The sequence below is a fragment of the Brassica oleracea genome, chromosome C5 (assembly GCF_000695525.1).
Source record: "Brassica oleracea var. oleracea cultivar TO1000 chromosome C5, BOL, whole genome shotgun sequence".
Taxonomy (NCBI): Eukaryota; Viridiplantae; Streptophyta; class Magnoliopsida; order Brassicales; family Brassicaceae; genus Brassica; species Brassica oleracea.
The window spans coordinates 37,194,983-37,215,406 of record NC_027752.1 but is presented as its reverse complement, the minus strand read 5'-3'; the positions used below and the strand labels follow the sequence as shown (position 1 = coordinate 37,215,406).

Here is a 20,424-nt window from a genome sequence, read left to right as displayed (position 1 = left end):
TTAGTGTTGTCTGTTTTAGGTAGCATTTTAATGATGCACGTTTTTAAAAATTTTCTTTATTAAAATTATGCACGTAAGGATAACTCATGAGTTTTTTTTGTTGATTAAATGAAATTATGTCCAAATTTATCTAAGAATATTTCATTAAGATAACTGAAAAAGACAAACAATAAAATAGGAAGTTTAAATTCATTTAAGCATATTTCATTAATGTAACTGAAAAGATAAGTAATAAATTAGGCAGTTTTATTCGTTTTAGAATATTTCATAAATGCAACTGAAAAAGACAAGTAGAAAAAAAAGGAGTTTAATTAATGAAATAAGAACATTTTAAAATGAGTACTTCTATTTTAATAATATAGATGAAAAAGAAAACAATTTAAATTCGGGTCAAATAATATGGCAAGCAAACTACAGTGTAGCCCTCGGAATCAAGCAATAAAAGTAGATATAAAGAAAACAAAGAAGGTGCAACAACTTAGAGCACCCTTATCCTAGAAACACATTAGGTGTCTCTTAATCTTTTTTTAATAGTATTTAAGGAGAAAAGTTGAATAAGAGACATAGTTAAAACCTTGAGATTTTGTGTCATGCATTGCAAGTCTCTAATTTAAGGTTTCTTAATAATAAAAAATTATTAAACTTATTTTATTAGAAATTTTTAATTAAAAGATAAAAAAGATAACATTTAAACATAGATTTTTAAATAAAAACATAAAAACAGAGATTAGTAAAATAAACGACAATAATTTGAAAAAAACATTCGAGCTTAGTTGTCGTCTTCATCCGCCAAATTTATCCCATATATGCTCGACTAAATCATATTTCAGTTGGTGATGTATTGGGTTATCACGAATTCTTGCTCGAGCATCCATCATATTTGCGATATTTGAAGGGATATCTCTATCAATATCGCGATCAACATGTGAACTTCCGTTTTCTTCTCCTTGGAAAGACTCTGAAACATGATTTAGAGAGTATCCATCTCGTTCGTCTTCTACTATCATATTATGGAGTATGATACATGCTCTCATAATCTTCCCTATTTTAACTTTATCCCAAAAGAGCACCGGATTTTTAACAATGGCAAAGCGAGCTTGTAAGACTCCAAAAGCACGCTCGACATCTTTTCGGACAGCTTCTTGACGTTGAGCAAATAAAACTGCTTTCGGCGCTTGTGGTAAAGAAATTGATTGGATAAAAGTTGCCCATTTCGGATAAATACCATCGGTGAGATAGTAAGCCATATGATACTGTCTTCCATTGACAGAAAATGTGACATTCGGAGCATAACCTTGAATTATGTCATCAAAAACAGGTGAACGATCGAGAACATTGATATCATTTAATGTACCTGGAAGTCCAAAAAATGCATGCCATATCCCGAAATCGTATGAAGCAACCGCTTCTAAAACGATTGTTGGTTTACCTGAACCACGAGAATATTGCCCTTTCCAAGCGGTGGGACAATTCTTCCACTCCCAATGCATACAATCGATGCTTTCTATCATCCCGGGAAATCCACGGTACTCTCCAGCATGAAGTAGACGTTGAAGATCAGCCGGTGTTGGTCTTCTTAGGTACTCATCGCTAAACAAATTTATTATTCCTTCCACGAAATGTTCCACACATAACCGAGTTGTTGTTTCACCTAGCCGGAGGTATTCGTCGACCGTATCAGCCGCAGAACCATATGCCAAGACACGAATGGCTGCAGTACACTTTTGAATGGGAGAGAGACTGATCCTTCCGAGACCATCATGCGTTTGTTGAAAGTATTAAACTTCATTGGAGAGACGATCAACAATGCTCATAAACAATGGCTTGTTCATTCTAAAACGTCGTCGGAACAAATTTTCGGGATACGTGGGAGTATCACTGAAATAATCATTCCATAAATGAATATGCCCTTCTTCGCGATTTTTTTCGATATAAATTCTTTTTTTCCTTTCTTTCCTTGTTTCTTCTTGAAGACGATCGGTAAATTTCTCAAAAGTTTGCTCAAAATATTGATCAAAAGCTTCATCAAATGCATCATCCATTGGATCTTGAAAATTGTTTTGAGAAGAAGAAGTCATATTTATGATCCAAACAAGAAGAAGGAAAATGATCGTTGGTTTGATCACACAGATAGAAAATGATGTTGGTTTGATCAAATGTTTTGATGGTGAGAAGGATTGAAAATGAAATTTGTTTGATCTAATGTTTTCCTCGTTTTGTATTTTATATATAGAGATTATGGTGTCACAAGGTTACAAAAAGACACACACCACTCCGTGACTACACTAAACAAGAAAAAGACACACACCACTCCGTGACTACATAAAGTTACAAAAAGACACACACCACTCTGTGACTACACTAAACAAGAAAAAGACAAGACTATACTAGACTCCACACCAGTCCGTGACTACACTAAACAAGAAAAAGACAAGACTAGAGTAGTAGACTCCACATGCATACATAAGTCTGTGACTAGAAAAGTACTACACTACACATGCGTATCAAGAACAAGACAAAGAGATGAAATCAGTATCCAGTACTGCAAGCTTCTTCCACTCCCAACGCTCCTGAAAGTCACAAGAACAAGATAGAGAGATGAAATCAGTATCAAGAACAAGACAGAGACATAATATTTATATGAAGAACAAGCAAGAAACAAGACATTTTTTAAGACAAGCAAGAACACTTCTATGAGCTTTTGATCAATATAACCGAGAGCTACACTTAGATTAAGCTGACAAGCAAAAGAAAAACATAATCGAGAAGTTACACTTAGATCCCTGCAGACACCAACGCTTCTATGAGCTTCTTCTTCAGAACTTCTTCTGCATCATCTAGGTCTCCTTGTTTTGCAAGAAGTTGGGAAAGTAGGTTCATCTTCGAGAGCGATTGCTTCAGGATCAAATCCTCCTTCTTCAGTTCCCACATATGATCAAAATCTTCCCGCTCCTTCCCCTCAACGACCGCCTTCTTCCCACGCTTTTTTGCCGCCTTAACACCCAAGGGACGACCTTCATCACCATCTACATCAGCATCATTTTCATTCATCTGAGAGCTTACAGAATGTGAACCATCCACAAACTTCCTCCTTTTGGAGCTGCTATCATTTTTCTCTGTAGAGAGTTGACACCACTTCTGGTCATTGCGAAGAGAGTTCCAAGCATGTTCAAGTATGAACTTCTTTTTATGGCTGTTGAAGTAGATTTCGTGGGCTAATTTGAGAACATCATTATCATTCATACCACTGCTTTTCTCTCTGGTTGCTGCTTCATACGCCCCACAAAACTTGCAAACTGCTTCATTCAGCTTGTGCCAACGTTGCTTGCATTGAGTACGCCCTCTTTTATCACTCTCAGCAACCTTGGGACTAGCCGAGAAGTATGTTGCTACTCTTATCAAGAAAGAGTCTCCCCTTTGCTCATTGCCTACAATCGGATCTTTGCTCGTGTTCAACCACGCGCTAATAAGCACTATATCTTCTGTGACCGTCCACGTCCTTCGTTCCTTACGCTCAGCTGGAAGGTCGTTACGTTGACTAGCTACGAACGGGGGTTGCAAGGAAGAGAGTGAAACACTTCCTTGACTGCCAAAGACAACATTTTGTTGACTATTAAGTAAGTCAACAAAATTTGCCGAGTCCTGAAATGGATTGAAATCCATTTTCCAAGTCAAGGAGAGAGGAGAAAGAAGAGAAGGAGGAGATAGAGGAGAAGGAGGAGATAAAGGAGAAGGAACTAGAAGCCGCATACATATGTTGGAGAAAGAACGATAAGGTAGAGCTTTAAATAAACAAAGCTCTGTGACATTCAACACACCCAACCAACAACGCTATCTAATTTAATCATCTTTTACACCCAGCTGGAAACAACACTTCTCATTTTATGACTTGACATATATCTAACAACAAACAATGCTTTTTCAATTTGAACTAGCACAAACAAGACAATCAATTCCATTTATTACTGTGAGACAACCATAATCTACGGCTAAAGCACCATTAATTACCCTAAATTGAATTCACCAGAACCTACACCATTTCATTACAGACGACAAGCTACACCATTTCATTACAGACAACAAGCTAGACCTTTTAATTTCAGAGCAGAGGAAATAGAGAAAGACTAACCCGTGATGCTATGTATTCCTTTGTCCAATGACCGTATTGATGAACCTTCCCAAGCACTCTTTCCACTGAACATATCAAACGGGAGTTGATCCCTTCATCTCACCACACAAAAACAGAAACAAAATAAATATTAATCACCATAAATAAGCCAAATCTACATTTTTAAACTTGCAACCATCTAAACGAGATTGAATCATAAATATTATTAACCAGAAAGAAGCCAAATCTACATTTTTAAACTTGCAGCAAACAAACCCAAATGTATGATTGAAGAAGATGCAACAGAAGCTTTACCTGAACGATTCGCGAAGAGCCTTCGACAGAGACCTCCCTCGCCGTTGACGAGAGCCACCGCCAGACCAAATCGAACCTACAAACAAATAAAACTTCCGATCACAACAAGAACAAGTCTAATCTATAACATGCATGATTGAAGAAACAACAAGACATTTACCTTCCGATTCAAGTATCTCTAGAGACAGAGCTGTCCTTCGCCGTCGAGGAGACCCACGGAGAGGGAGATTACCCAATCGGCGATGAACTCTAGGAGGCACGAAGAGAGAGAGGTCCGTCGATCGAGGAGCCACGAAGAGAGAGACTCTTCGTTTCATCGACGAGCCACGGAAAGACACGATTCAAGGAAGCCGACGAGCCACGGAGACAGGGAGTACCGCCGTTTCGTCGAGGAACCACGGAGACGGAGAAAATCGCCTCTGAGAGAGAAGACGAAGATGGAGAAGTTTCGGAGAAAGAGAAAGAACAGAACCAGATCACGAAGCCGAAGCCACGCTCCTCCTCTCTCCTCTCACTTTTCCCACACGTGTCGTGAATAAACGTATCTTGCGTTACCCCAAATAAAGAACGCCTCTCCTGTTTATTTATCTTTTTGATTTTCTTTTGAATGATAATTAGCAGTAGAAACCCACTAAAGACGTGCGATAAGGATGCTATTAGGTTGTATTTCAGAAACTGTATCTGTATAGTGTTTTCAACAAACACAAATGAGCCGTTCGAATAATTCTGAGAAGGCCGCATATTGGGTATTTAAGCTATTCGGCCCAAAACATTAAAAATTAAACAGACGTCGTCGTTTTGAAATGAGCCTGAAGATTCTATCTAAGCCCAAAGTGTTGCCGTGTAGGTGACCACTGAACAAAACAAAACCCACGTTAAAACCCTCCCATCTGAAATTCTGGAAGAAGCTCGCTCCAATGCCTCGCTCTACTTTGATTCCATCCATAAACCCAGCTCACAGCTTCCGTCATCAGTTCCCGCTATCCAGTCCTTCGTTCTCTTCTCCCCCCAGTTTTATGCGATGCGGAAATCGCCGTCGTGGGGTCACCATGGCCGCCGGGAAGGATCACTACAAAACTTTGAATGTCGGCCGCAACGCCACCTTGAAGGAGATCAAGAGCGCGTACAGAGCACTCGCTCGCAAGGTTACTCCTCCAGCTTCATTCTACTCTTTTACTTTTTTTTTTTTTAATTTGTTTTGGATTTGAGGTTTAGAGAGTTGTGATTTGGGTGTAAAACAGTATCATCCGGACATGAACAAGAACCCAGGAGCTGAAGATAAGTTCAAACAGATCAGTGCTGCTTATGAGGTAACCCCAAAGTCCTCTCCTTTTTCCTTGTTTTGACTGACTCTACTTCATTGTTTTGCTCTTCTTTTTGTTGCTTATTACAAAGTGGAAATGAAGCATCTTTTGTAGGTGTTATCTGACGAGGAGAAGAGATCCGCGTATGATCGCTTTGGCGAGGCGGGTTTAGATGCCAATTTCAATGCTTCACAGGATGCTTCTCAAGGAGTACGTTTCATATCTTTAAAGAATTTTGATTGAAAAAATGCCCTCTTTGATTCTTTTGTTTTTTTTTCTCATTCTTCAGGTGGACCCATTTGATTTGTATAGTGCATTCTTTGGAGGTGGTTCTGATGGATTTTTTGGAGAAATGGGTGATTCTGGAGGCATGGGTTTTGACTTCATGAATAAGAGAAGCCTTGACCTTGACATCCGGTAAAATATCATTCAAGTTTATGATTCCATGAAATTAGCATAATGTGTTTTCTTTCTTTGAGAGTGGGGGAAATAACTTTGTCTCCTGGCCTTTGGGAACGTGTGTATTAGGTATGATATGCGGTTGAGCTTTGAAGAGTCTGTTTTTGGAGTAAAGCGTGAGATTGATGTTTCTTATTTAGCAACGTGTGATGGATGTGGAGGAACAGGTGCCAAATCTAGTAAGGACGTTAAACAGTGTAGCAATTGTGGTGGTAAAGGGCGCGTCATGGACACTCAGAGAACACCCTTTGGAATCATGTCTCAGGTAACTCGTTTACTATAACTGAAACTTTAATTTCCCTGGACTTGTGTTGTGCTATAGATGATCGATAATAATGTGTGATATATATTTAGGTTTCCAATTGCTCAAAATGTGGTGGTGATGGGAGAATCATAACTGATAAGTGTCGAATGTGCAATGGCAACGGGAGACTACGGTCTAGTAAAAAGATGGATCTTGTTGTCCCTCCTGGTGTCAGCGACAGAGCCACAATGCGGATGCGAGGAGAAGGTAACGTGGACAAGAGAAGGTACTGGAGAATCTGCCTTTTACGTTTCCTGATATTTAGTGTTTTGGCACCTGTTTTGTTTCTCAGTATGTTTTTTTTTCACTTCCATAGTGGACGAGCTGGAGATCTGTTCATCGTGCTTCAGGTTGCTGAGAAGCGTGGGATCCGGAGGGAAGGGCTTAATCTATACTCCAAGATCACCATAGATTTCACAGATGCAATACTTGGGACTGTCACAAAGGTGGTTTTAAACTCGTTTGTTGCTTGATGTTACTCGGTAATGAGAACCTTGTATGTATGACATCTTTCATTTTTTTTGTTTTTACAGGTAGAAACAGTTGAGGGAACAATGGATCTTCGGATTCCGCCTGGAACTCAGCCAGGTGACACTGTGAAATTATATAGGAAAGGAGTTCCAGACACGGATAGACCTTCAGTTCGAGGTGATCATTGCTTTGAAGTGAAGGTTTTGATCCCCAAAAACCTAAGGTTTGTGTCACTGTCACTTCCCTTGTATCCCTCTCTCTCTGTCATGCTTAATGCTTTGCTTGCTAAAATGTTGAAAACAATGTTAAACGGCAGCGAGAGGGAACGCAAGTTGGTAGAGGAATTCTCGTCGCTTAGAAGATCTAGCAGTAGTACTGGTACAACACTTACTTGCACCTAATTCAAATCTATTTTCAACCAAAATAAAAATAAAAACTTATAATCCTCATTTGTAGAAACTCGTCAAGAGGAGCATAGATTTGACTCAGAGTCCAGAGAAAAACCGTCTTTGTGGCAAAAAATGAAGAGTTTCATAAGGTAAACTCATGGAACCTTTCTCAGCAGTTGATCAAAGGACACAGAATTGTCATCTTATTCATGAATCCTGGTCGCGTTCTTTTTGTAGGCCAGAAGAAGATTCAAAGACGAAGTTTGGGACAATGAGCTTGAACTCCTCAGTGCCACTACGAAGAATGAACGAGGCAGGGACGTCGATTGTTTTCCCCTTCTTGGCTCTGTGCGTTATAGCCTCGGCTGTTGCATTGGTTCAGAAAAAGGGTAATCGCTTGAAAGAAAAGAAAGAAATCTAATTTCGTCAAAACCCTATACCCAGATGGAAAACTTTGGTTCCAAGTAAACAGAGAGCTTTAACCAGATAAACATGATTTTGAAGAGCCATTTCATTGATATACAATTCTAGTTTATAGGTTGAACTTGTTTGTTGTAGAAAAACAGAAGAGGTCTTGTATGTATGTTTTATCATTAATTTATGGTTAAAAGAGTTCTGATAAAACGAACAATGTGGTTCCTCTAAGCAAATAATTCTAGTATTGAGATACCATATGAGCTCGTAGATATTTCATTTTATATTGTCCCTGCAAAGTTAGAGAACAAGATTTTAAGATAATTGTAGCCGTTCTCTTCCAAAGTGTAACGCTCAACCATTTCTGTCTTTTTTTAATTAATTTGTTTTTTTTCTTCTTTAAACAAATTAGCCTATATTTAAATAGAATATATTAATGGGACCCTATTGATTGGATCATTCAGAGTAGAGACAATGACATAATAGAGAATGTGCTTTTGGTAAAAATTATTAAATGCTGTAAATTATTGTTGTTGCCTTTTTCTACATGTTAAGGTCCTACTTACCTTGACAAAAAAAAAAAAGGGTCCTACTTACCATACACACACCCATGTTCTATTTTCCCTTTACAACCCATGCAATTTATTCTACAGACAAAATCAATTTTATATACTTATATGATTCTTTTTTGAAAAAAATGTTTTTTTTTTTTGTGCAACTTGAAAAAAATATTAATGAAGGAAAAACATAGAACTAAGCGTTTCTTGAGAAGAGGGCTCCACTTTACTCAGATGCAAGGAATTTCATGATGTTCTTAACACGCCTTTTAATTACTAACTTTTTTGGATTCCATTTCTCTTGTAGTATTAGTTTAATATCTGTCCCCCCAACTATACTCACCCACTTTCACAAACATTTCTTTAATACAAGAAAGATGACTAAAATATTAATAATTTCGCAACAGTTTTAGCAGTTTATGAAACTAGAGCATTTCCAGCAGTTTAGCAGTTTATGTATATAAAAAGAGAGAAGCGGGAGTAAATTCATCTCAATATTTTGAAAATGGTGTTAAAAAGACTAAATAATGCAGCTTAGATAAAGACAAATACTGCTAAACATGTTACATAGGATACTCTACAACATGATCCATTGCAATCACATATTTCTAACCAAGCAGAGAATGACATATGTCACATACCGAAGCTCTTAAAAATTAAATATTAATTTTTTTTTAAAAAAAAATGGGAAGAAAAAGAGGAGAAAAAGAGAGGAGAGATTGACTGATAAGAGTTGACTACTCTTCACTTCACTCACAACCTTCCTTCTTCAGAGAGAGCTTTCTAGGGTTTCTAATGTCGACTCTCTCCCTCCTCCTCCTCCTCTCGATTCTCCTCCTCTCTTTTTCTCCTCCTTCACTCCAAGACCTCGCCGCCGACAAATCCGCCCTCCTCTCCCTCCGCTCCTCCCTCGGCGGCCGCACATTCCTCTGGGACACCAAACAAACCTCTCCATGCAACTGGACCGGCGTCTCCTGCGACTCCGACCGCGTAACCGCCCTCCGCCTCCCCGGCGTCGCGCTCTCCGGCCAGATACCGGAGGGTATTTTCGGTAACTTAACAAATCTCCGGACCCTCAGCCTCCGTCTCAACGCTCTAACCGGAACGCTCCCGTTAGATCTCGGCAGCTGCTCCGACCTCCGGCGGCTCTACCTCCAGGGGAACAGATTCTCCGGCGAGATACCGGCGGTCTTGTTCAGCCTCAGCAACCTCGTGAGGCTGGATCTTGGAGATAACGGTTTCTCTGGAGAGATATCTTCGGGGTTCAAGAACCTCACGAGGCTCAAGACTCTGTTTTTAGAGAACAACAAGCTCTCTGGGCCTTTAGTGGATATGGGCTTGGGTTTGGATCAGTTTAATGTTTCTAACAACTTGTTGAACGGATCTATACCGAAGAGTTTTCAGAGATTCGATTCCGATTCGTTCCTGGGGACTTCTCTATGCGGGAAACCGCTTGGTGTTTGTAATAATGAAGGAACTGTGCCGAGTCAGCCTATTTCTGTCGGGAACATTCCAGGGAGTGATGGGAAGAGGGAAAGGGGGAAGCTTTCCGGGGGAGCGATAGCTGGGATAGTGATTGGTTGCGTGGTTGCGTTCTTCGTGGTTGTTATGGTTCTGATGGCTCTCTTCGGGAATAAGAAGGGGAGCGAGAGGACGAGGGACGTCGACCTTGGAAGAACCATCAAGCAGCTTGATATCGAATCTCCCGGGGAGAAAGCTGCGGTGGAAGCAGCGACGGAGAGTGGATACGAGGCGGCTGTGACGGGGAACGCGGAATTGAACGGTTCAGGGACGACGAGGAAGTTGGTGTTCTTTGGGAACGCTACGAAGGTGTTCGAGCTGGAGGATCTGTTGAGAGCTTCTGCGGAGGTTTTGGGGAAGGGGACGTTCGGGACGGCGTACAAGGCGGTGCTTGACGCGGCGACGATGGTGGCTGTGAAGAGGCTGAAGGATGTGACGATGGCGGATAGAGAGTTCAAGGAGAAGATTGAGGTTGTTGGGGCGATGGATCATGAGAACTTGGTGCCGTTGAGAGCTTATTATTGCAGTGGAGACGAGAAGCTGCTTGTGTATGACTTCATGCCTATGGGAAGCTTGTCTGCTCTCTTACACGGTGAGAGTTTTGTTAATGGTTATGTGATTATATTAACGACGATTGTGTGAATAAAATGGGCACAGTACTTAGCCTTGGATGTTTGTGTTGTGCTTAATGTAATTGCTACGTTACAGGAAACAAAGGCGCAGGAGGGAGTCCACTGGACTGGGAAGTGCGGTCACGTATCGCCCTTGGAGCTGCTCGTGGACTAGACTATCTTCATTCACAAGATCCGTTAAGTTCTCATGGGAACGTCAAGTCTTCCAACATCCTCTTAACAAACTCTCACGATGCACGAGTCTCTGACTTCGGTTTGGCTCAGCTCGTCGGCTCTTCGACCACAACTACAAACCGTGTTACCGGGTACCGTGCGCCTGAAGTAACTGATCCGAGGCGTGTCTCGCAGAAGGCGGATGTGTACAGCTTCGGTGTGGTGCTGCTAGAGCTGCTCACGGGAAAAGCGCCGTCTAACTCGGTGATGAATGAGGAAGGGATGGACTTGGCGAGGTGGGTGCATTCGGTGGGGAGGGAGGCGTGGAGGAGTGAGGTTTTCGACTCGGAGCTGATGAGTTTGGAGACGGTGGTGGAAGGAGAGATGGAGGAGATGCTGCAGCTGGGGATTGAGTGTACGGAGCAGCACCCTGACAAAAGGCCAGTAATGGTGGAGGTGGTGAGGAGGATCCAGGAGTTGCGCCAATCGGGTTCGGATCAGGTTCTCTAGACCCATGGATGCAAGGAGGCTCGAGAGGTTCACTAGTGTGAACGATGGCATGAAACGCGGCGTTTGCTGATGTCTTTCTCTCTAAATGTGAAATGTTAGTTTAAGAATATGGCGGGGAATTAGAGTTGGGGTCGTTAATTAGTTTCTTAATTTTGGTTTTCTTTTTCTTTTTTCTCATGTGTGTGGACTGGGGCACTGATAATGATGAGTTCGTTGAGGTTGTAATTATTAGTGCTTTTAACTTTAACTTTTATTTCAGTATTGTTTCAGCTTTTTGTCTCTTTCGTACCATTAGTAACTTTAACTTTTATTTCAGTACCCTATGAACTAATTGATCTCAGTTTTAAACAAATCAAAAAAATACATGAACAACACGAAAATGACTTATTCCCCTATGAACTAGTTTTTTCTGGCTTTTTCACACACGAATTTTTAAATCATGCCAAAAACCACATGAACAACTCTATTTTTAGAATTACGTACACAAACTATCTATTTTAACTAATTCCCCTAAAACTGTAACGGTGTAATTTAAACGTTGACTTGGTTTATGACATATGGAAAACCGGTTTAATTAGGGTTGATAAAAAAAATACTATGTCGTTTTATTTTTTTTTCTTTTTTGTCAATTGTTTTTTTTCCAGAAATCGTTTTACTCTTCATTGCTTTTCTTTCTTTATGCATCATGTAAAACGTTTTATTCTTCTGCAGAATAATACATTTTATCTCCAATTGATGACGAAAAGTAAAACTATTTCCGAAAAAGAAGAACAGTTGACAAAAAAAAAGAGAAGAAGGATAAAACTACATAGTATTTATCAATCCAAATTAAACCGGCTCTCCACCCGTCACAAACCTAGTTAACATTTAAATAACACCATTTACGGTTTTACGGGAATTAGTTTAAAAATCGATAGTTTGTGTATGTTATTCAAAAAATAGAGTTGTTCATGTGCTTTTTGGCATGATTTAAAAGTTCGTGCGTAAAAACCAGGAAAAACTAGTTCATAAGGGAATAAACTACTTTTCCGTTGTTCATGTGGTTTTTAGCATGGCTTAAAAATCCGTGTGTGAAAAAACCGGGAACGATTAGTTCATAGAGGAATAGACCATTTTCCCTACCATTAGTATGCAGCTCAAAAGAGGACATATAATTAGTAACATTTATTATATGAAGTTATTAACCATTTCATGCTGAAAATGTATAAATATCTACGTTGCACGGAAGCTTCATCGGACGTCCGCTTCCCGCTTCGGAACTGGAATCGGAATCGGAACCTTGTGGAAGCTTGCGGAATCTCGCTTCCAAAACGTTTCTAAAATATTCTCTTTAAAAACCTTTTGGAAGCTTACGATTTCGTTTTGGAATCACGCTTCCGTTTTAAAAAAAAATATAATGTATATCAATAAAATATAAAACTATAGTTTTAATCTATATAAAATAAAAAAAATTAATAGTAATGAATATTGAGTTATAAATATACAAATATTAAAAATAATACTATAAATTATCTTTATGCATTGAGATTTTTTATTAAAGATATAACACATATTGAAATATATTGTGTCAATTATTTATGAAGTATTAAAAATAATTTATATAATATTTTTTGTAAACTTAATCTATGTGTATTTTTACAGTTTTAATATAAAATCACTTCAAAATTATTATAAATGAATAAATGTTTTATTTCAAATTTAAATCATATAATTTTTAGTCCTAATTTTTTAATTTTTTTTATATATATATATATTTATATATGGATATACGCTTCTAACATGTACCTGCTTCCTAATATTTTAAAAAATCTCGATTCTGCGCTTCCTTACGCTTCCGTTTCCACGTACCCGCTTCCGTTTCCATGTAACATAGATAAATATTATGTTTCCGTCTGATGAAAGGAAATGAGACAATGTTTTCTTTAACGTGTTTGATTGAATTCCATCTCACTGATTTTGTTTGTTAATAATTTGTGTATAAAAACGACTGAAGACTTCTGTCACACTACCAAGGGATTTAGTTGTCATATCATATATTGATTTTTTTTTGTCAAAATAATATTTGATATTCTGTCTGTGATAAATATACACCTCAGTTTTGCATTTTCATGAACATTTGGTTTGGCTTTAAAAAGGCTTGGCTTTGGCCAAATTGTAATAAGCATTATTACTTGGGACGCGAGTTTGGTTGTGGTTCATCTTTCCAGCCTTTAGATAGAAGATCGTAGTTGATTGATGCCAACTGCGACAGGTTCTGCAAAACCATGAAAAGAAGAGCTTAGTAAACATGTACTAACATAGAACTCAATCCTAAAATCAACAACTAAATAGACTTGTATACTCGCACAAAACTGGTTCTTAACAGGTAAGTCATGTGCTAATTACCTTAAACGAGAAATTACTGAAAGAGTAATCCACAGGTACGCCAGACTCGGACTCTGCTTGTCCGTCGCTTTCTTCAACCTGTGTACCACCCACCATTTTGATCCATTTTGGTGAAATTATTTACATTCACAGAACATTAAAGAAAAGAGTTTTTTTTTCAACTATATTTAAGGAGGTTGAATTCAAAGAGTGGATCAATGAATGTCACCTCTCCCTCCTCATGGCCGTTGCTCGAGCAACCACTGCTGCCACTCAAGCTATCAGCATCACTATAATCTTGAACCTCACCCGATGGGAAAAATTGCTCATCCGATGTGTTCCACGAGTAGCGACTTCTGAAGTAACTAGTGTCAATTGCACTCTCTGAAGCTGGAACAAATGCAGCCTAAAGAAAACTAGCGTTAAGACTTTGTATACGCCACGAAGATCCGCTTCTGCAAATCATATATCTTAAAAAGAAAAAGGCACCTTTTGCCTTGCTAGTGTATCCCAGTTGATGTCTTTAAAGAAGACGTGCTGCTTGACCTGTACAATGAACCTTTTTTCAATAAAAGTTTACAGCAAACTGGAACAAGTCATCACAGAAAAGACATCCGTTTTTACCTCAGCAGCACCTCTAGCTCCAAGTCTCAGATGAGGATCTTCTGTTAAAAATCTAGAAAGAGAAGATGACATGACGTTACTGACGATAACCTGTCTTTTATCTATAGAGCAAAGATTCTATTTTGTATATGGAAACACATAATTTGAATCAAACGTCCTTAAAATGTTCATTTACTTTGGAAATTTGCGAAACAGATAGTTACTCAATATGATATCCAGAAAGAGTTGTTCATCAATGTTTTCTGTAGCACAACTGATGATTTTGGAAGCGACCCTAGTGTGAAGCGTATAATTAGAAAGAGAGAGAGGGAGAGAGAATATATCTTACCGGTCTATAATATCGTGGGCTTCAGCACTCATTTCTTCCGGGACATGAGGCCATGGTATGTTACGATTTAGAATATTGTCAAATATTTGCTACAACAAACCAAAGAACATGCAAATAAATATTAAAAGCCAAAATAAAAATGCAAATAAACCTAGAAACATAACTAATAATTTCATATATAAGTTACAGGAGTATAGAAGCCAGTACAAAATGATTGGTCTCTCACCTGAGGTTGCTCAGCATTGAAAGGTGGAATTCCCACAATGAGTTCAAAGAGAATGATTCCAACAGACCACCAATCCGCAGTTGCAGCTGAAAAAATATTGCAAGTATATGTCAAAATGAACGAAACAGAAATATCTGAAACTCGGTAGTCCAGCGTACTAACTACTAAGCATGTAATTATTATGCAGAAACAGACTTTGTAGAGCCGTATTTTTTTCCTGGCTCAGTAACCAACCCAGCCGAATACCAATCATTCTACTCGAAAACAATTTTTGAATAAAAGATAAGCATACACCAAGATTAGAACGCACCATGTCCCGTCCCCAAAAGAATTTCTGGAGCTAAGTAGTCAGGAGTACCCACAGCAGACCGTTTCTTGCGCCTTTCAAGCTGATGCTCGGATGTCGGTAATCGTGATTCCTCCTCATCAAGCAGAGATATCCCAGGACCAGACAGGTCATCGGTGCTGTTGATGAGACCAACTTTGGAAAGCCCAAAATCTGTCAACTGTTCAATAAAACGAAACAAACCAGAAAAGACGCAGTGATACTGAGAATTTATTGCTAAGATCGGGACACAATCTCCTAATCCTCAAATAGCAAGACAACCAAAGTATTCTTAATAACCATTATGGTAACCATTTATTCCCAAAAGATGGCCGAAGAGAGTTCTAACAATTGTAATATACCTTAATATGACCATCATGCGCAATCAACAAATTATCAGGCTTCAAATCACGATGAACAACACCCTCAGAATGCAAATACTCCAAAGCAAGGACCTGAAAATAAATTGATCATGGAATCACTTTCTATAACTTTCATGACTTGAAAATAAGCATGCATGCAGAACTTACAACTTCGGCAATATACACACGGACAATATCTTCCTCTAAGCAACCCAAATTTCTCAATAACGAATACAGGTCCCCTCCATTCAAATACTCCATCACAAGATACAGGTTGTCCCGGCATGTGAAAGAATAGAAGAAACGTACCTGCTCAAAAAAGTTACGTTTAAAGATGTAGATCTATCCAAAGAATGTGCTTAAAGGTTAGACCTGCTCACCACAAAGGGATTGCGGACATTGATCAAAATATCACGTTCGGCTAGTATACTTTCAACAGCATTCTTGCGGATCATATCTGCCTTTTTCAGAACCTGAAGAGTATAACAGACAATACAACACAAGATTAGAGAAAATCCAAACCAAAGAGTTTGCCATCCACGTCATCCTAACTACAATTTTTATTTTTAACAAAAGAAAAGAGAACCAAGAGAGAGCAAACGCAAAATATATTTTACCTTGATTGCAAATAGATCGCCTGTTGTTCTCTTTTTAGCCAAAAAAACTCTCCCAAAAGCTCCCCGACTTATTGGTTTTATGATCTCAAAATCATCTATGGATGTGCGGTCGCGCGGGTGTACTGGACTGGTCCTCAAGCCTCGAACAACATCATCTTCTAAAGGAGCATCTTCATCAATTACAGTGCTTGATAAGTCAACTTTTTCATCATCCAGAAGTTCACAGATCTGCAGATATTTCTCCCTACATAATGAAGAAACATCATAAAACATCTACAGATTATCCCTGAACGGAAAAAAGGAAGAGAGAGGGGGACTTAGGAAGATCTCATGCCAAAAATAACAAAACTCACCGGATTAACTTTTCTATGCGAGTCCCAAAAGTCTCTACTGTAAGGGCATCAAACTTACTACGGTCTATGACAACCCTCAGATCCCCAAGACAAGAAAGTAAAAATGGAATTGATTGTTCATCACCCGGAATGGCATCTGCTGCACATTTTGCAATGTCAGCAAGTTCGCTCATCTGCATCAAGAGTTTCTATCAGAGAAATATTTAATAACGAAAGACAAGACAATTTAGGATGGAGCACCAACCATCACAAACCTGTGGATATTCATCGTGATCATGGAAAGTACCCTTGCCTCCTAGAATCATTTCAATTGGATCAGGTCTAGGGGTCGGAATTGGGGATCTAGGAGTCATGCTACTGGCAGATGAGGTTGTCATGCCTTGATCAGACTTGGAACCAAAACGGGTTTTACATGACATTAAGGGTAAACCTCTCAGATCATCCATAAAAACTGAATTATCAGTCTCTGGGAGACAGTCAAGCATGTCTTCTGACCCTCTCCGCGACCAATCACTCAACCTTGGCGAGAGAACATCACACTCTTGAGTCAAATTTGAATTGGATACTTTCATACCATCTGGGCTTTCTCCAGCTGCTAAGCTATCCTTATGCCTGAAGGTCTCTGCTATCTTGTCTAGAGTTCCAGCAACTGCCATAAGCCGCTCATCAACACTCAGTCCTTTCTGGTCATATTTATCAGCTAATGTACAAATTCTAGAGTGATCTTCAACATGGGTAGTGGGAACCTCCTCCTCACAGATACGGCACATTATTGAACTTTCTTCCGAAACAAGTGGCTGTTCCCCCCAGTAACCCCAAGATATATTGTGCCGATGCTTGGGGGAATGTTCATGAGAATCTTTTGCGGGAGGGCCGCTGAGAGTAGAGACAGCCGCATGTCGATTTCTAACCAGATTTGGAGGTTCAACTTTGTTATGATTCTGCTCTTCTAATGCTGGCGCTTCTTTCACAGTTTTCAGTACTGGAGATGGAAGTTTCTTCCAGGAAGACATTCTATCAATGTTTGCAGGAGATTCAGATTCTTTAAGAACATCATTTTCAGGAGGAGAGAGGGGAGGAACTGAGCGTACAACCACGTCCTCCTTCCACTGCAAACCACGCTGCTCCTGACTATAAGCTTTCTTGGTGGATGGTGGCATCTTTAAGACCTTTGCAGCACTTGAACTCCTTCCTGGTCCGCTGGGAGGTATTTTTTCTATAGAATGCAAAACTCTGGACTGACGTAGTTGTACAACTTGTTCCTCTTCTCCCCAACTTTCCTTATGAAACTGTAGCAATCTCGTACATCTGGTAAGTATAAAAAGCATCCGAGTATGAAGCTGTTTGAGAACGCCCTGAGGAAGCTCTTGACGTCTATCATCTAAATCTTGAACTATGCCTTCACACTGAAGCCAGAAATCTCCAGGAGTAGTCATAGCACAACTGCGAGCCAAAATTAATAAGTCTTCAAATGTTTCCTCCCACTCAGGATGGCTTTCTGCATTTTTCTCAAGAATTCCCACCAGGTCCGCAGCAAATACCTTAAGGTCAGAGTTTACTTCTTCCTTTGCTTTATCAAATTTGGCCCGAATGAGAACCAATATTTCCTGGAAAAGACAGAGTATTAGCTTCTGCACACGGAAAAAAAAAACTCACACGGATTAATAGAGATCGGAGCCTCTTCAATACCTCCACATTGTTCGACCTACGAGGCTTCCACAATGGAAAGGGCCGTACACCTTTAGAGTTCAGTTCATGAGAAAAGCTTTTGATGTCACCAGGAAACCTCTTCCGAGGAGCACTGGTCATACGAAGTAAGGCTTGATAACGTGGTGACTCCGACTCTTTTGGATTTTCCCATTCATACGAATTCTAAAAAAGATAGACGTCAATGCAAAAAGATCAGTTAAGCGTAATACACAGCACAAACAACATAAAAGTAAATACGTGATGGGGAATGAGGTACCTCTGGGGTGCAGAAGTCTGAACTTTTTATAGGGCCAGAGCGGCCTGCGAAGTACAAACATAAGAAAACTTTCAGTAATAAGAACTGAAGAAGTAACAGGTAACATACAATATCGAGATACAATTCAGAATAAGATGTGCCAAAGGCGGTGATAAGCTCCAGTTATTAACACACACGGATGCTCATCCTTAAAACTAGCATTTCTATTATACCTTACAAGCGAACATTCTCATAGCATAAGACTCTAATCATACAGAAAATTCACAAGACGTTTCTATGTATTTTAATCGAATTTAAATTGAACGCCGTTTCTCCCACCAACCATTTCAAGATGTTGAGGACTTACCAGCTCCCGATGAGGATGCTGCATTCTGCAATCGAGATCCTGAAGGCGGCAACGTAGGGCTGAGGCTCTTCGGTGGTCCTCCAGTATCAGGAGACATACTACTATCACGATCACTCGCTTGAGCGCGACTCATGTTCTCTTCAAACCTCAGCATCACACTCCCAGCTTCCTTCTTCTTATCCCCGCTACCAAATCCAGAGCCAGTATCAGTAGCCATCTTCGAGAGCTTACTCGTACACAGCAGAGGCGGAGTTTTCTCATCACTCCGAAAATTGAAAACACTTTCCCGAGGCAAAGGCCCCGATCTCGTCTTGATCCGGTTCAATCCCAGAGACGACGCCATGATCGGAGAAACAAACGCCGGTCCTCCTTCGTTCTTCGGAGACAAGTTCGATTTTCCGATAGAGTGAGGAGACGGAACTTCTTTTCCCTTATTCTTCTTCAAACCGTCTTTAATCGACGACGCCTGCTTACAACCGAAGCCGCCGAGGGAGCTCGGGCTAGAGATCGGGGATTCATCCTTGGAAGCGGATTTCGACTTCTTCTTGTCTGATGGATTAGGAGAGTTGGAGCCGACGGATCTGGGGCTGTTGGAGCTATCGGGGCTCGACGATCCGGATTTTTTTGAGGAGAAGAAGAGCTTGTTCTTGAACACCATTCTCGATTCAAAAAACCTAATCACAAACACTATGATCCAACTCAAAACTTAGTGGTCATTTACACACTTGTAACTTCGAAAGAGAACTGTATCTGTATATATGATTCGATTATCTGGAGATCTCAGAGGTGCGGAAGCGACGAGGAAGAAGAAGAAGAAGAAGAAGAAGAAGAAGAAGGAAGGCGTGACTGTAGTGGAAACCGTAGATTTAGAGTCCCCAAATGTTTCTTTTGTAATATAATGACTAACACAGAAAAATAGGTCAACAAATGTCAAATTCTGACATAATTTGACTTTTCATTAAGATTTTAAACTGATAAAACTAAAATTTCATCTACAAAATCATTTTCCAACAGCACAAACCCCCTTTTCATATTTTCAAATTCCAAAAATGAAAGACAAAAGAACTAAGTAAATAAAAAGTTAAAAAAACAATCATCATGAAAATGGGATTAGAATAAATTCCTCATGAGGAAAATAAAATAAAATAAAATAAAATAAAGCTTATACTCTATGTGAAAAGCTTTTTAAAAATGGGCAGTTTAATTGATACAAAATTTGAAAACTATCATATTTTTTCTAAAATATATTTACCAATTAAGTTTTATTGATTTATTAAACCTCAAATATATGATTAAACCCATTGGGCTATCTTATAGAGTTGTGGGTCCGGTCTAGTTTTTTTTTTTCCATTCATTCAACGGAAGAATACAACATTGGATACATCAACTGACGGATAACAGGACATCCTCAAACACAAGAGCCCAAGGAAAGGCGACTAAAACCCACATCGGATAGCTTACGAACATACCAAGCCGGACAAGAAACTATAAACCACAAATAAAACACATAAACTTATACCGATCTACTCAAGAACATAAGACAATTCATATAACATAAGACAATTCATTGCAGCATCCTCCTACATAGCAGAAGACAGTAATCTGAGTATATCGTTGCTGCTCTCGGTCCGCCAAACGATACTATCCACTTATAGAACCCTAAGACACCAAGTCTTCTCAACTTGGATTTATCGTTGCCGCCTATGGCCTGCCGAACGATAACACCCACACACGAAAACAAAAACCAAGACTTCACAACCCGACAAGCAGGATCGC

General features: G+C 39.5%; 3 protein-coding genes across 3 annotated transcripts; 2 read left to right on the top strand and 1 right to left on the bottom strand.

Annotated features, from left to right (window-relative positions):
• The first annotated feature begins 5,340 nt into the window (after positions 1 to 5,340).
• LOC106292712 (chaperone protein DnaJ) lies at positions 5,341 to 7,983 on the top strand. The gene is made up of 11 exons (XM_013728356.1): positions 5,341 to 5,568; positions 5,665 to 5,733; positions 5,842 to 5,937; positions 6,017 to 6,144; positions 6,256 to 6,451; positions 6,541 to 6,716; positions 6,807 to 6,936; positions 7,024 to 7,184; positions 7,278 to 7,339; positions 7,418 to 7,499; positions 7,588 to 7,983. The coding sequence occupies exons 1-11, from the start codon at positions 5,341 to 5,343 to the stop codon at positions 7,769 to 7,771; spliced, it is 1,512 nt and encodes a 503-aa protein (XP_013583810.1). The 3' UTR covers positions 7,772 to 7,983.
• A 1,014-nt stretch (positions 7,984 to 8,997) lies between these two features.
• Positions 8,998 to 11,422, top strand: LOC106295762 (probable inactive receptor kinase RLK902). The gene is made up of 2 exons (XM_013731736.1): positions 8,998 to 10,434; positions 10,551 to 11,422. The coding sequence occupies exons 1-2, from the start codon at positions 9,117 to 9,119 to the stop codon at positions 11,135 to 11,137; spliced, it is 1,905 nt and encodes a 634-aa protein (XP_013587190.1). The 5' UTR covers positions 8,998 to 9,116; the 3' UTR covers positions 11,138 to 11,422.
• A 1,722-nt stretch (positions 11,423 to 13,144) lies between these two features.
• Positions 13,145 to 19,517, bottom strand: LOC106295032 (probable serine/threonine protein kinase IREH1). The gene is made up of 17 exons (XM_013730791.1): positions 18,649 to 19,517; positions 18,303 to 18,346; positions 18,026 to 18,208; positions 16,591 to 17,943; positions 16,337 to 16,509; positions 15,984 to 16,227; positions 15,747 to 15,839; positions 15,535 to 15,675; positions 15,367 to 15,459; positions 14,990 to 15,185; positions 14,680 to 14,765; positions 14,454 to 14,542; positions 14,126 to 14,177; positions 13,991 to 14,047; positions 13,731 to 13,907; positions 13,523 to 13,600; positions 13,145 to 13,391 (listed from the first exon to the last, which is right to left on the bottom strand). Exons 1-17 carry the CDS (start codon positions 19,304 to 19,306, stop codon positions 13,305 to 13,307), a joined length of 3,804 nt encoding a protein of 1,267 aa, XP_013586245.1. The 5' UTR covers positions 19,307 to 19,517; the 3' UTR covers positions 13,145 to 13,304.
• Between the last annotated feature and the right edge of the window lie 907 nt (positions 19,518 to 20,424).